General features: G+C 49.6%; 1 protein-coding gene across 2 annotated transcripts; it reads left to right on the top strand.

Annotated features, from left to right (window-relative positions):
• The first annotated feature begins 718 nt into the window (after positions 1-718).
• Positions 719-13947, top strand: LOC106856024 (ectonucleoside triphosphate diphosphohydrolase 2-like). Of its 2 annotated transcripts, none has more exons than XM_014881103.2 (9): positions 719-878; positions 2899-3016; positions 4514-4664; positions 5398-5557; positions 6968-7195; positions 8219-8491; positions 9799-9894; positions 10882-11013; positions 12220-13947. In XM_014881103.2, exons 1-9 carry the CDS (start codon positions 765-767, stop codon positions 12445-12447), a joined length of 1500 nt encoding a protein of 499 aa, XP_014736589.2. In that variant the 5' UTR covers positions 719-764; the 3' UTR covers positions 12448-13947. The 2 variants fall into 2 exon arrangements, with proteins under 2 accessions (XP_014736589.2, XP_088033639.1); XM_088177513.1 differs by having other exon boundaries at positions 5425-5557.
• Positions 13948-15716: the final 1769 nt, after the last annotated feature.

Below are 15716 nucleotides of genomic sequence, written 5' to 3' on the forward strand. Positions count from 1 at the left end.
GCAGCAAAACTCAGGGTTCCTGGGTGTGTCTGAAGCTTCCCTCCTGGCTGATCACAGCAATGAAAAGAGGAAACAACACCAAAAACAGAGAAGTGGTCTTTCCCCATTCCTGTTTTAACCTTCAAATCCATGACCAGTCTGTGGATATGAGCAATCAGCCAATTGCCTCAGTGTGAGCAGCCACAGAGTTTACTTCAGAATTTCCATTTTCAGGGATGAGACTTTGTGGCACTGTCAGGAGAAAGCAGGCGGGTGTTTCATAAAGCCTGAGCTTTGGTTATTTTCCACAGGGAGGCTGTCAGGAAGGGGGCTCAGGCCCTCAGGAATAAAGTAAATCCAGTGACAAGCAGTTTCCCCACTTCTAATTTGGAAGCTCACACTACCACTCGTGGAATACCAAAGGGATGAGTTTTGCCTGCCTTCTGCTTATTGCACAGCTGAGTTAACCCCACATTTCTGTTTACCTCAACCCCAATGCCTGGGGCAGTTTCGAGGTTGCAGCGGTGCCGTTGCAAAGCTCGCACTGGGATGGGCACGGAGCCCTCCTGTTATTTATGGACAGCAGTGCTGGAAGGGAAAGAAGAGCTGCCTGACGCACCACGGCCAGGCCCACGCGTCCTTGTGGTCCCTGTGGCTTGGGGCTGGGCTGAAGTCAGAGCCTGGCCCTGGCCACGCCTTTCTGCTCTTTTTAAAGGTTGTTAAAGCAGCCGGTGTCAGTTTGCTGCTCCACTGCTTCCTCATTTCGTGAAAGGAGAAAATTCTTCATGTCTTGGCGTGAGCTGCTTCCCCCCTGGCTGGTGATCGTAGCAGGACTCACGGGCATCGTGCTGCTCTGTGTCTCCACCAAAGATGTGCCCATGGCCCCGCTCAGGACCAAGGTAAGGCTCTCAAGGAGTGAGACAGGCACTTAAACCAGGCTGTTTTGTTGCTTTTTACATTATTTTATTATTGAGCTACTTACAAACTGAGGCGAGAACTGGAACAAGACTGTCAGGACAGGTTAGCATCTTTCAACATGCTGTAGGTTTTCAAGCCAGAAACAAGCCCTCTCCTTTGGTTGGTCAGGGAATACAGGCTGGATCTGGTCCATGGATCCGTGGAGATGCTCAGGGCAGGCTGAGGGAAGGCAGCCCATGTCAGGAGCTGCCCCAGAGCAACAAGGAACCCATGGTGTCACTAGAGGGAAAGAGCTAGGTCCCTCTCAAAAGTCAGTAGGAATGTGCCCCTGAACTGCTGCTTCTGTCCTAAAAACAAATTGTCTTTCATGCATTATTCTCTTTGGTCCTATCTTGATTTCAATCAAAGAGCCAGCCTGCTCCTCACAGCTGGGTCAGGTCTGGGGGAGGTTAATGCCCACCTGCTCTGTCTCTTGATGCTCCCATTGCTGAGATGAGCTCAGTGGCACACCATGTTTAACCCCACAGAAGGTTATCCTGTGTGTTTAGAGATAGCACTCCTCCTCCACGCTCCTCTCAGAAACAAAACTGGATTAAAAACCCCCTTATTGCTCTGCATTCTGCCCTTTCCTTGTTAAGCTGGACATAAATGTGGTGATCCCTCCCCTTCTCCCAGCAGAAACCTCTAATTTTCTGAAGAAGGAAAAAAATTCTATGTTTCTCCACCAATGTCATTCCTTTCTTCCTCTTCTGCAGCAGCCAACATGTCCCTGCTGGCAATCCGAGCTGTCACTGGTGTGGGAGGGTGCCAGCAGGCTCGGGCTGGGAGCTCCATCCTCCTTCCGCATTGCTGCTCCAGCCCAGCCCCACCAGCCCCTGGCCTGGGTGCCAGGACTGGTGCAACTGGGAGCTCCAGGAGGGCAGCAGGCAGCCAGCCTCACCCAGAGGCTGCAGCCAGTTCTGTCTGGTGCTGAAACCCTTCTGGTGGCATTAATATCAACCTCTCAGAAGGTTTCTCTTCCCACTCAGTCACAGCTCTATTTGTGTGTGAGATACAGCTTCGACCACGCACTGCCATGGAGCTCATGAGTTTCCTTCCTGCCTGTGTAGGAAATATCCCAAACTGGGCTCATGTAATAGGGAGCAGAGGAGCCCTAGGCTAGCTTTGGAGCTATTTTGGGTGTGGGGACATCCAGAGCTGTGCTGCAGGGTAATCCAGTGGCCTCCACTTGCTCACCCTCATATACTGGGAGCAGCAAGGCTTGGTCAGCAGCAGACAAACACTGAGGACAAAGAGACAGAGAGCCCTTGGCTTGGGCAGTAGCAGAGCTGCCAGGGGACAAGGAGCTGAGCTGGTCATGTTCACTGCTGCTGCTCTTCCTGCCAACACACCATCTCTGTCTCTGAGGGGTTGCTGTGTTGTACAGTGGCTGTGCTGGTTGCTGCAGCTCCCACAGCTCTGCACACATCGGGGCAAACCCAGCCTGTGTCACATCATTGCTGCAGTGGAACATCAAAGAGACACAGGAGTCCTGGGTTCCTCGGGACAAGCAAGCTGCAGCCCTCCAATTCCTGCACAAAAGCCTGAGCAAACCAACCAGCAGCAGTTTTGTGTCCCAGAATCAGTGGAGAACTCGTACAGTGCCATCTCCCACTGCTTTAGGACCTGTTTTTCCTGAGCTCCAGGTGGCTCAGCTCTCAGGGGAAGCCCTCTGCCTGGTTTCAGGAGCAGCTCCAGAGCATGCCACTGTAGGGCTGATGTATTTCTGGGCGTTTCTCCACTCCTGCTGTTCCTCATGCATATTCAGAAATGCAGATGGATCCTGCAAATCCTCATAATCTTCTGGCTTCTCCTGTTCTTTGAATGTGACAAGCAAACTCAAACACTGCAGTGCAGGCCCAGGGGTGACCCAGAATACCTATATATGCTGGGTAACCCTTCAATATCAATCAGTATGCATTCAGTGGTGGTTTTGAGGAGAATGTTTTGGGGTTTTTCCAGTATGGCATTGTTCTGGATGCTGGCCCATCCCGCACCATCCTGTTCATCTACCAGTGGACAACCACCAATGCAAACAAGACTGGGGTGATCAGAGGATGCAGTTCCTGTCCTGTGCAAGGTAAGGAGCCCATTTTCTGGGACTGGCATGGGATAGATGGAAAAGCAGGGACCAGTGCCACAAACTCCTTGGCTCCTGCACCACCCAGCTGTGCACTGAAATAGTGAAGCACAAGTTGCTTTTCTTCAGCATGGCTCTTCTCGACTGGGCAGACCTAGGCACACACAGCTGGACATCAGGCACTTGGCAGTAGCAGGTGTCAGGATTTTGGGGCTGCTGCAGTCAGGGAAGCACACAAAGAGGATGGGGCTTGTCCTGATGTCCACATGGATCAGTGGTAGAGCCAAGGTTGCTGGAGCTTCTCACCCAGGAGAGGCAGTGAACAGCAATGGACACAAATCTGCAGGATGACTCCTGGTATCTTCTGCCTCCTCCTGACTGTGTCCTGGGCAGTAAGTGGGGTAGCTCCAGGACAACAGAGCTGCAAAGACTCCAATCCCTTGTGTGGCATTTGACAGCACGTGCATGAGCTCAGCTTGTCTTTCGGTGTCACATTTCAGAGAATTTGGGGGTTTTCCTCACGAATTTGAATCAGTTTGGCCCTGCCAATGCCAGCTGAGAGGGTTTCATGCATTAATGCATGGGGTTTTCCTTCCCTATCTCCTAATCTTGCTTTGATGTTAAAGCCTGGTTATAGCGGGATGCTGGGAAGGACTGAGCCCTCAGCAGCAGTGTGCTGTGGGAGGCAGCTGCACAGCAAGCAGGGAACAGGCTTTGTGCCCTTGCAGGCTGTAAACAACACAAATCACACACAGGAGATGCAAGAAGGCTCCCTGAAACCTTGTGTCCCTGGTTCAGGGGCTGGGTTAAGCAGCAGCTCTGGGAGGCAGGTTCTGTCAGCAGCAGCACAGGAGGCCCAGGCAGGTCTCCAGCCCAGGTGTGAGTGGCCCTGTCTGCATGGCAGCACAGCCACAGCCCTGCAGGGAAGCTGCAGCTCAGCCCTGCACAGGGCCCCAGAGAGCAAAACTCGTGATGAGGGAATTAGGAGAATGGGGCTTTTTCTGGGTAGTAGTTCAACATTTAAGACCCCATTGACTTGCTGGAAAAAATGAGTCAAGGCTGGCACACAACTTCCCTCTGCAGAGCACTGGCTTCCTCTAGGGCAGAGGTGTCTTGCTTGCTAGCAGAGTACTTGTCAGTGGCTAGAGAAGAGAGGTGACACAGCCTCCGTGTGTCCTTTGCTTATTTTTATAGCAACTAAAGCCACATTTCTTCCTCTGTGGGCTGAGACAGCCTCAGCTGCTGCAGCAGTCATGTGGCTGGTATAGATGTCTAAGCTGCAGAACTAGAGTAGTCTTGGTGTAATTTGGCATTTCTGTGCACATATGTTTTGGTACCAGGTCTGTATTTTAGCAGGATGGATACCTGGAAGACCTTCATTCCACCTGTGACAGGTTCTGTCTTAACCATATCCTAGGATAGCAATCTCTATGGTAACAGCTCTCACAGTTCTCCCCTAACTTCCCTTAAAATTCCATTCTGTTCCATGGTCCTCAGGTCCTGGAGTCTCCAGCTACTCAGATTCTCCTCAGAAAGCTGGGAAGAGCTTGGAGCCATGTTTGAACTGGGCCCAGAATGAAATCCCAGCAGAGCAGCACAGCCAAACCCCCCTGTACTTGGGAGCCACTGCCAGCATGAGGCAACTGAAGTGAGTGAGTGTTGCAAACCCACACCCAGAGATCAGCACACATCAGGGGATCATTCTGCACAGGCATCTCACCCTGTCTGCTCTGCAGTGTGAGCCATCCTTAGTCAGGTAAAGCTTCCTCAGGCCCTGAAGAGAAGAGCATGGCATGGCTGTGTCTCCATGTGTCAGCCCAGGCAGCCATGAAGATGACAGTCCTGCAAATGCTGCCAGGCTGGTAGTGTCTCCTTCACAATTACACTTTCACAATTAGTGCTTGGGAAAACACCCATCAGTCTGGAAGCTCAAGTGTTTTCAGTTTGTGTGACAGCCCACATGGGCTGTTTCTTGTCAGCAAATTGGAAATGGTGGGAAGATTCACCTTATCACACACTTGTGGACCCTCTTCTCAGTCACCACATTACTGGGACCTTTATCTCACTGGGGAAAAGGAAGGTCTGGAGGGGACCAGGCCAGTGGGATAGGGCCAGAAGATTTCCTCAGTGACAGAGAGACCCTAAGATCCTAAATTCTTGAATGGTGGCCCAATTGTTCAAACCATCCCTCTGCTGTTCTTGCCTCCAGTGCCATGCGAGGGGAGAGGGAAGCAGCAGCAGGAGTGGGTTTGTCATTGTGTCTCTGGGCTACTACCCAAAGTAGGGAGCATAGCAGAAGCCCTGTAGTGTGCCTCCACTGCAGGCTGCTCCTGGCAGGGTCCTGTAACACCAAATGTGCCTTCTTTTTCTTTTGTGTTTAGCCTCACCCATCCCATCCTCTCTGACAGTCTCCTTGCAGCTCTGACTGGCACTCTGAAGTCATCCCCCTTCAGTTTTCAAGGGGCACAAGTCCTGTCCAGCCCAGAGGAAGAAGCACTCAATTGGGTTGCTGTTAACTATGTCCTGGAGAACTTCTTCAAGGTAAAGGATGATTCTTCCTGGGGCACACAGAGCTGGACTGAGCAGCTTCTGTTAACAGACAGCCACAGAGACAAGTGGTGGGATGGGTAAACCTCTGTACTTAAAACAGCACTTCAGCACAACTTCCACTTCCTTTCAGAGGAGGCAGCTTTGATCCAGCACCAGCTGGTTGAGGTGAGGTGGTGAGGCCCTGGCACAGGGTGCCCAGAGCAGCTGTGGCTGCCCCATTCCCCCATCCCTGAAACTGTCCAAGGCCAGGTTGGATGGGGCTTGGAGCACCCTGGGATAGTGGAAGGTGTCCCTGCCCATAGCAGGAGGTTGCAATGAGGTGACATTTAATATTCCTCACAGCCAAAACCATTCTGTGATTCCATGGTCATAACTAGGCTGAAGAACCAAACCTCCGCTCTGGCCTTCCATGAACACACCCATGCAGTTGCCCTAACAGACCTGAGGCTTTCTGGCCAGCACATCCAGGATGCTCACGGGGATGGCCTTACACAGCCTGGCCATGGGGCATCCCCAGGAGCTCCCCTGCAGTGCCTCTGTCAAACACGAGTTGCAGCTGTCTGTGGAGTGCTGTGGCATTGCCACTGGAGTCCAGCTGTCTCATGGGGAATCTTGTGATGGTAGAGAAGCAGATTCTGTTGCTGCCAAAGCAAAAGCAACAGTGGGACAAGGGAGGTATTTAGAAGGCACTTGCTAAACAAAAAAACCAAAAACTCCGTTTTCTTGTTTCACCAATCACTTCTCAAGCCAAAGGGTCTCAAAAAGAATGCAGAGGGCAGGAGAAAGGTGGTTCAGACTGAGTAATTCCTCATCAGGGATGTGAAAAGCAGCTCTGATAACCAGCAGCAAGCACACACTGGTTAGGGAATTGTCAGACCTGTTGACAGCAATATGGCCTCCCCCAGCCAGGCACAGAGTGTTTACCCCATGTAAACTCTCCTGCCTGTGCTGCCAACTTCAGCATTGCCAAAGTCAGTTCTGGACTGCTGGAGATGATGCCACAGGGTTCTTCTGACAGAAATATCACTTTAGCATCAAGGCAGCACTTGAAACCCCTATCTTCCCCATTGGAAACCTCCCTGCCACCACTCCCCACCACTCTCTCCACTGTCCCCTTCTCCTGCCTGCTGAGCCCACTGCCTGCTGCAGCCATGCAGGCTGGGCAGCCCTGTTTGTCCCCAGGCTGTGGGAAGGCTCTGTGCGGGTGGCAGTGCCTGTACAATGGCTCCTCTGCTCCCTCCAAAGCCACTGGTTCAGCATCCTAATGTCTTGTGGGCAAAAAAGAGTTGGGCTGTGGGCACCATCGAGCTCTTTTCTCTCTCTGTGCACTAATGTTGGACCTGGCTGTGACTGAGATGGACAAGTCTCAAGGATTGACCTCTCTTGTTCTTTTTGGGTCAGTATGACTGGCGAGGACAGTTGGTTCCCTCCAGGAAGGGGATGGCAGGAGTGCTGTCTGTGGGAGGAAGCTCAGCACAGCTCACTTCCGAGCTGGAAAAGGAGAAGCAGACCCCAAAGGAGGGAGTGAGGCTGCAGCTCTATGGGCAGACACACAGGGTGCTCACCCGCCAGTGCCCCTGCCACGGCACGGAGCAGCTCCGCAGCAGGCTGCTCTCCCTGCTCATCCAGGTGAGTGTCTGCTCAGGGCACAGCATCACTAAATGACAGCTGCACAAGGTGTGGTAATTGGCAAAGTGTCAGTCACTTTAAAGTCAATCTCTCTTTAGGCTGTTTGCATATATTAGAAAAAGCCTTGCAAAACTTTCCCTCCAAGCAGACACACAGGCACCAATTCAAGGCTTTCCTACTTACAGGTCCTGCTTAATACACACAAGCAAAAAATTGCTCTCCAGAGGTGTCAAATCACCTTCAGGGTGAGCAGAGACAAGGCTTGCCTTGGCTCCTAGGAACTGTTCCTCCATCCTAGAATGGAAGCACTCAGGAACCAACTGGGACCTTCCATTTGAAGTATTTCCTTTGCTGACTTTAACCCTGAAGCATCTTTAAAAGAGCAATATTTCATTTTGAAAACATGCAGGTGTTTTGGTTCTTCCACTTGGGGAATGGTGGGGAGGAAAAGAGTGGTATAGTATGGGACAAACTCAAGAATCACCTTAGTCCTCATCAAAACTGTGTTTTTCAGGAATTAATTGCTCTCTGCTCATTCACTTTCCTCCCTATAAAGCCCACTTCCCCTTACTTGAGACCTGAATGTCACACATAGGACACCAACTTCACCACAGTTATACTGGGAAATGGTTGGAGATAAGAAACACTGATTCTTGTGGGGTTGAACCACCTGGAAGGCAAATCAGAACAGCCTCCTTCCTGCAACTAGAAAGAGCACAGGATGCATGAAATTGTATTTGTGCTCTAAGGGAGGGTGGGTAGGGCTGGGACTCATGGCCTGCCAGCAGGTCCAGTCACTTCACTGCCCTGAGCTCAGCAGGAGCTGGGACCTGGCTGGGCCTCGTGATTGACTCAATGCCATAAGATTTAGCAAAGCTTTCACAGCCTCCCTGCTCCATCTCAGCATTGTGGTGCTTGGGGAAAGCAGTTCCTAACCATGTTACATTCTGTCTTCCTGTGTGAAGCCCTGGGACACCAATGTCCTCTCTTGCTGCCTCTGTCCTTGTTTTATTCTGCCTCCAGGATCAGAGAAGTGCTAAAACCGTGTCCAATCCCTGCTGGCCCCTCACCTACTCCCGGGAAGTGCAGTGGCAATCAGTGCATGCTGGGCCTTGTGCTGTCAGTCATGACACACGGGACACCCCTGGCCCCAAGGAGGTCTTCAACATCACAGGCTCCAGCAATCCCACAGCCTGCATGAGCCTCGTGCAAAGCCTGCTCAACTCCTCCTCTTCCTGCAGCTTCTTCAAGCATTCCCTCAGCAGTGGTCTCAAGCCCCTTCAGCCCAGGTTTCTGGTGAGTTCTCATTCACACTGGGGTAAGCAACTGGTATGAGGAACCCATGAAATGGGACCAGTTTGGCCATTAATAAATACAGTGGGAACATCTAGACCATGACACTCCTGCCCTCTCCCCACCATTGCCACATAGCTGTTCAAACATGGACCACTGGCTTCCCACAGTGACTGTGGGGGAGCTTTTTTCATCCCTGTCTCCTCAGTGTCTGCTGCTGAGACCAACTCTGGGGCTCCATGGAGCCAGCAGGGATGGGACAGTCAGGAGTTGTGTGCTGAGCAGGTCTTCCCACACCAGCTCTGTGGTAAAACTGGAGATCTCTGCCCCTCTCTTAGCAAACTTCTGGTCATGCTGCACACAAGCACCCTTCTACCTGAAAACCTGGATTTAGAGGCCAAAGTCACTGGATTGTTAAGGCAGGAGTAGCTCAAGATCCCAGGACAAGCTGAGTGCATTTCCAGGGAGGGTAACTATAGAAATTTCCCCAGCTCTGAGTCTCCCATGGACATGATGCCGAGGAGCATTGGGATCATGTCCTAGTCCTCAGCACTGCTGAGGTCACACCATGAATGTTGTGCTCAGCTCTGGGCCCCTCACTGCAAGAAGGACACTGAGCATGTCCAGGGCAGGGAACAGAGCTGGGAAGGGGCTGGAGCCCCAGGAGAGGCTGAGGGAGCTGGGAAGGGGCTCAGCCTGGAGAAAAGGAGGCTCAGGGGGGCCCTTGTGGCTCTGCACAACTCCCTGACAGGAGGGGACAGCCGGGGGGGGTCGGGCTGTGCTCCAGGGAACAGGGACAGGAGGAGAGGGAACGGCCTCAGGCTGGGCAGGGGAGGTTTAAACTGGATATGGGGAAAATTCCGTCACCAAAAGGGTTGTCAAGCCCTGGCACAAGCTGCCCAGGGCAGTGCTGGAATCACCATCCCTGGAGGAATTTAAAAGCTGTATAGATGTGGCACTTGTTGTTTAGTGGTGTGCTTGGCAGTGCTGAGTTAATGGTTGAACTTGATTTTAGACATCTTCTGCAACCAATATGATTTTTTGATTCTATGACCAGTCTACTTATCCAGGCAGGGTGAGGAAGGCTGCTGGATGCATGCTGGGAGCAGACCTGTTTCCATCTCCAGACAGCAACAGCTCTGCTCATGTCCCTTGAGCCCTTCCAAGGCACTGGAACCAGCCCTGCACACCAAGGGCACCCTGGCAATGCTCAGCCACTGCCCCTCACTTCCCCAGGGGTAATTTCTGGTGTGCAGTACAAGGACACAGAGCACAGTCCCACCTGGTGATTATCTCTGCTGCTGTTGTAGGTGGTTTCTGAGGCCATGGACTTCATAAGAGGAACTGTACCTTCTCCTGACTTGGGTCAGGCTGTCAAGAGGCTGTGTGGGATGTCTGTCCAAGAGGTAACTGTGGAATACCTCGGTGTGCAGGGAGAGTGGGAAGCAAGGAACAGTTTGTTGCAAAAGCCTTTAGACTGACAAAGCTGTAACTTACTGGGGAAAATTTTGGATTTGTCTCAATTTCATTGCTTTTGGTTTTTTGTGTTGTTTTTGAGGTTTGTTTGTTTGTTTGTTTGGGGGCTTTTGTTTTTGTTTTTTTGGTTTTTTTAACTTTGAGGAAAGAGGCTCTACTTCTTTTCCTTTCTCTGCTGCTGGTAACACCTGGACCTAATTAAATGAAAAGCTACAAATACCTTTTACAGTATTTTAAAAAGCAAACAGGAAAGCTGTCTACTCACTCCTGTACATCACCTTGGTCTCACTGTTATCCTTCTGTCCTTTAGTGCAGGGGACACATCCACTCAGACTACAGGGTTGCTCCCATTTCACCTGGGCCCACAGGGCCCAAGCCAGGGGGAGTTTATCAGTTCTTTCCCTGAGTTGGTGGTTATGAGGTCACCCTCATTTGCACTTACACTGATAGAACATCCACAGTAACATTCAAATGGGACAATTTCTCCAGGGTTTGTTAATGAGCCCATAAGCAGTCCCTGAAAGCATTCTCTTCTGGAAGGAGCAGAAAGATCCCAATGTTCCAGTTGGGAGGAAGGCTGCAGCATCAGCTCTACCTAATTACAGAGCAGGGAATCAATCCTACCAAGCAATTCTCCAGCAAGGCAACCTGGCTGTCAGTCCTGCTGCTCTTGGATCTGGCTTAGTAAGATGGGAACAAAAGCAGTAACAGACGACACTAATTTCTACCCCACATCCCAGTGAGTGCAGGAAATGTGGTTTCAGTCTGCACAGGAGGACACAAAGCCCTCCTCCAGTTCCACAGTCAGTCTCAGAACAGGAAAGGGGAGGCTGTAGCAGGCCTGAAATTCAGCTACTGAGTATTTACTTATTTTATTTTTCTCCTCCATCTTTTTTTTTCCCTGGAAATGGCACCAGCTGACTAGGGAGTCCCAAGCGAGCCTGGATACACTTGTTGATTACTGCACTGTGTCTGCCTTCATCTTCCATCTCAGTACAACAGGATACACACTTGACTTTGACCAGCCTGCTTGGACTGCATTCCAGAAGGTCAGTTCCTACAGCACAGTGTTCCCAGTTACCAGGAAAGCTGGTCCCAGTACAGCCAGTTCCTACACTGACAAGCCCTAACCAGCTGGGCTTCTCCAGCAGGATAGTTTTGCAAAATAGATTCACAGTTCTGATAAACAAGAAAACCAGTGTCAGAGAGCCAGAGATGACACTTGTCCTCTGAAAAACACATGGGTCAAAAAACTTCTCTGGATCAACACCTTCTTTAGAAGTCTGTGTTGACAGGGAAGGAAGTACAGCTTGATCTCTACTCAATGCTAAGAACAAGCTGCTGATGAACATTTCCTGAGCCAAAAGGTGCTTCCCTACCTTTCTGCAACCACCTTTATACTCACGAGAGTTGATAAATGCTTTATAATTCTAGAATCCTAGACTGATTTTGGATTGAAGGAAACTTAAAGCTCCTCTCATTCCACTCCCTGCCATGGGCAGGGACACCTTCCCCTATCCCAGGTTGCTCCAAGTGCCATCCAACCTGGCCTTGGACACTTTTAGAGATCCAGGGGCAGCCACAGCTTCTGTGGACAATCTGTGCCAGGACCTCCCCACCCTCACAGAGAAGCATATCTTCCTAATATCTAATAATCTAACCTAATCTCTAATAAGGTCTGAAATTGCTCCAGGATCTGGAGGCCCTAAGGACAGGGGGATTTGATTCAGGTCATTCCCTTCACAAAAGAAAAGAAAGCCTGTTCCCAGACCTCTTCACAGCTGACAATCACAGCCATGGTCCCACTGAGCTGGGCCAAGCAGGGACCATCAGAAAAGGCAAGGTAATGAGGTTGGTCCAGGACCCCCAGAGAGCCCAGCCTGGAAAGACAAAGACAAGCAACCTAAACCATAGGTCTGAGGTTCAGCCATGGCCAGAGAGACAACTATCCACCGGAAAATCCCATCAGTAAGCAGAGAACAGCACTCCCCTACAGCACAGCTCAGGAGAGAGGGGGCTGCCCAGGCCAGAGCTTATGGGGACTGCCCATGCCTGTGGGCAGAGGTGTGGGTGGAAGGCCATGAAGGCCATGTTGGTGTACTCAGGGCACTGAGAGTGGGAGAGCTCCTCATTTCAAGCCAAATCCTTGGATCACTCTCAGATATAACATACAAAGCCTTGGGTCCATGCACAGAAGTACAGCTGGGGTCCAGGCCATCTCCTTCTCTTCTGACCTCTCCTTTTTATTTCAATAGATGGGTGATGGATCATCTGGCTGGACTCTTGGGTACCTGCTGAGTCTGACCAGCACCATGGCCCAGGACAGCCCAAGCTTCCTCAAGGGGATTGAGCCGGGGGTCTGGTCCCTGCTCCTGATCCTCTTCGTGGTGCTGCTCATGGGCTCTTTCCTGCGCATCTCGTACCGAGTCATGGTCAAGGAGAGCAGCTCCAGCCACAGGAACAGCAGTGTTTTTGATGACTGACACTTTTCTGTGACTCAAGACTCTTGTCAGAGCACAGTTAACAGGGTCCAGACAGAAATCACAGAGGTGTAAGTCACTGGAGGATGCAAGTGATTTTCCTGCAGGGCTTCCAGCAGCTTGCTGGTACTTGCACTACTGTACTTTGAGACAATGGATCCTGCTCCACAGGAAGTCTGTGATTCCTGGTGGATGGCAAGCTATTCATTCTCCAAACAAGAACAGCCTGCATGGCTCTTCCTTGGGCTACAGCTGGGATTACTCATGTCAGACACGAAGTGATGCCTCTGAGCAGGCAGGCCCTGAGCTAATGTGAAGTTAACATTGTATAATCCTGTCAAATCAGAAGAGGTGGTCTGGAAAAAAGTCCCTGTCCTCCTCTGTGGCCTCTCAAGAGATAATACCTGCAGTATTGCCGTTAGTGAAGATTGGAAGGGGATTAAAGTACAGTCAGAATATAAAAGCCAACTGCTTCCATGTTCTAGGGAAAATGCAGGTATTTTCTGTCTGATCTGTCTGTGCTTCCATCTCAGTGATGATGGCCATGTGTCCCTTCCAATGAGTGCTCCTGCTGATCAGGAATCCTTCAAAGCCAATCCTTCTTAGTCTTGGCCCTCTACAAAATGTGCAGAGGATCAAAGGAGAAACAAAGGGCACAGAGCACCGCTGAGTTTTTGTCTCTCGGCTGAGTCATGGCCACACAGGGTTAAAATTGCCAATTAAAACTCTTTAGGGAGGACTCAAATTAACAGATTTAATTTCACATTTGCTAAGGCTGGGCTCATGCTAGGCTGAGGTTCACCTGTTTGTTCATTTGCACTGACCTGCTTCTCTTGCTGACTCTAGAAGTGTCTCAGCTGACACTGACCAGAGCAGACTGAGGAACAGAAGCTTTCCTAATTGTCACTTTCATATTAGACCATGACCAGAGTTACTTTATGATCTAATAATCATAATAATCAGGATTTCTCTGGGATCTGGCAGTCATTCCAGCTCCTCTGGTCTGCTCTGTTCATCTGAAAGATGAGGTGCTGTACAAATTCTGCATTACTGCAAAGAAAAGGGATCGAGTCACAAACACTGTCCTTTGACTAAGGCATTTAGAGCTCACTTCTCGACTGCTTCAGAGACTTAAAACACACAGACTGTTAAGAGCCTCAGGGACGAGTGTCTCCAAGGCTTTTCAGACCACTTTAAACAGAAATGTAAATGCTCACAGATGTAGTGATGTGCCTTGCAGGGTTTTTAAAGCTACCATGGCACCTAAATCCTTTCAAATCTGATTATTCGTCCCTTGTGCTTCCAACTGATAATACAGGACACACACCCCTCATAATATTGGGGTATTCATGCATTTTTAGGCCGATTAATGAAGGTTTAGAACCTGCCAGTCAAGTTTAGAGGGGTGTGGAAACAGACTTAAACAAGCTTCATATTCATTTCTTTGAGTTGCACGTTAGATATTTTTAATTATATCTTGTCATTAAAGATGTTTTAATAGACTGTCTGTGTTATTCTTGGCTAGAGATCAAAGCAGGGGGGTTATTGTGAACACAGAGTGTTTCAGTGAGCAGGATGGGGGTGCTGCTGCTGCCTCTACTCAAGAGCTGTTTTGCTGTGTACTTTTGGGGTACACATTGAGATCCCCTGAAGGCACTTTCTTTCCAGTGAAAGACAAAGATTTCAGATAACCTGACTGCTGGTATTTAGTTGATGAGAGACACACCTACACCTTTTGATGTGTTCTTTGCTCAAACCATCTGAAGAAGGTAGAAAAAATAAAGAGGTTATCATGGAGTCAGCAATATCAGGGAAATTCCTGAGACTTCATTCATCCTGCACCTGGAAATGCAATCCACTGAGCTCTGGCTCAGTGATCTGACAGCAGAGGGGTGAGCTCTGGGATTCCTGGCTGAGATTTGGAACCTGCCGAGGAAGAATCCTCCCACTGTCAGAAATAGAAACAAGCCAGTGAGATGCCAGGAACTCCTGGACTCAGGTGCTCTGGTCTGTCAGTCACTGCACCTTCTTGAATTGGAATAGATCACAGGGTCCACGAGAAAAGGATATCAGCCAGCTCTTGTTTAGAAGCTTTGGGACTTCCACACAGATAGTAAGTGGGTAATTAGGCAATGAGCTCAGCGTGGCCTCCTGACACTTCACTTTTGCTTTGCACATGCCACTGAATTAAATCCCTGCCCCTTGAGCCACCCTGACACTGAACCACTACTCTGCCATGCAGAAACCTACAACCACTTCTTTTTCTGACAGATAAAAACATTTCCAGATGTATTTACTAAATTATAAGATAGATTGATATTTTAAAACTGGTGTTTTGGTAATAAAAAAGGCATAATATAACAAAATTAGGAACTTATGAGAAGAAAGGAGACTAATACAGTAACGTATTCCTTCCTCCCAGCTCTCTATAGAGCAGCTCGTTCATGTCAGCCCCTCAATAAGTTTGCAGAATAAATCCCCAGATTGCCTGGACAGCAGAAATCTACTTAAAAGGAGATTCTAGATGAACTCACTCACTGTCTTTGAAACAAAGATGCTTGCAGGCCTTTGGTTACAATTCAACTGTGGAAATGATAGATAATGAGGATTTTCTAACTGTCTGTAGATTCTTTATGTTTATACATAGGGCCCTTGCTTCTCACTCAGGCTGAACCACGGCAGAGATCTTCTGGCAGATAATAAAGTCTGCTCATGTGCAACTGCAGTTCTGCTGCTGTCAGCAAATACCAATAAGAAGGAAATAAAAAGTATAAGATAGATAAATGGACACCAGAAAACACGTTCTCTATTTTAGCTCCAGACACACATCAGGGTGACTGACATGCTCCTGGCTATTGGGGCTTAACTGTCATTTAGGCACCCCAAAGCACCATGGATTCTAAACAAGTACATCCCATCTGGGTTGTCCCAGTGAATTCCCACGAATATTGAGGGAAATAGTTTGTTGCCTGCAGCTCCACTCTGCAGAACCCACAGGGCCTGAGTTGTTTCTTTCTTCCCATTCTGACATACCCAGGCTCCATGTGGTAGGAGAGACCCAAGATGAGGCCTTGGAATCCAGAACCATTTGTGGAGCAAATCCAGCAGAAGATGAGAGGAATGCTTTTTATGGATGGCTGGGTTTAATATCAGTATATTTTCATGTTATTCTTCTACCCTGCCTCTGATCCTGTATTTGAGTGTCTTTCCAGAGAAGCAGGCAGCCATATGATGTTTACATCCTACCTCATGGACTGTCACTCCTACTTCAA

This window comes from Sturnus vulgaris, chromosome 22, assembly GCF_052056855.1.
Source record: "Sturnus vulgaris isolate bStuVul1 chromosome 22, bStuVul1.hap1, whole genome shotgun sequence".
In the NCBI taxonomy this organism is placed as follows: domain Eukaryota; kingdom Metazoa; phylum Chordata; class Aves; order Passeriformes; family Sturnidae; genus Sturnus; species Sturnus vulgaris.

Excerpts from the sequence above, each read along its gene's own strand:
- LOC106856024 (XM_014881103.2), top strand. The coding sequence starts at position 765 with ATGTCTTGGCGTGAGCTGCTTCCCCCCTGGCTGGTGATCGTAGCAGGA. Across the intron at positions 3,017-4,513 it reads CAGTTCCTGTCCTGTGCAAG|GTCCTGGAGTCTCCAGCTAC; the intron begins GTAAGGAGCCCA and ends CATGGTCCTCAG. Across the intron at positions 11,014-12,219 it reads CTTGGACTGCATTCCAGAAG|ATGGGTGATGGATCATCTGG; the intron begins GTCAGTTCCTAC and ends TTATTTCAATAG.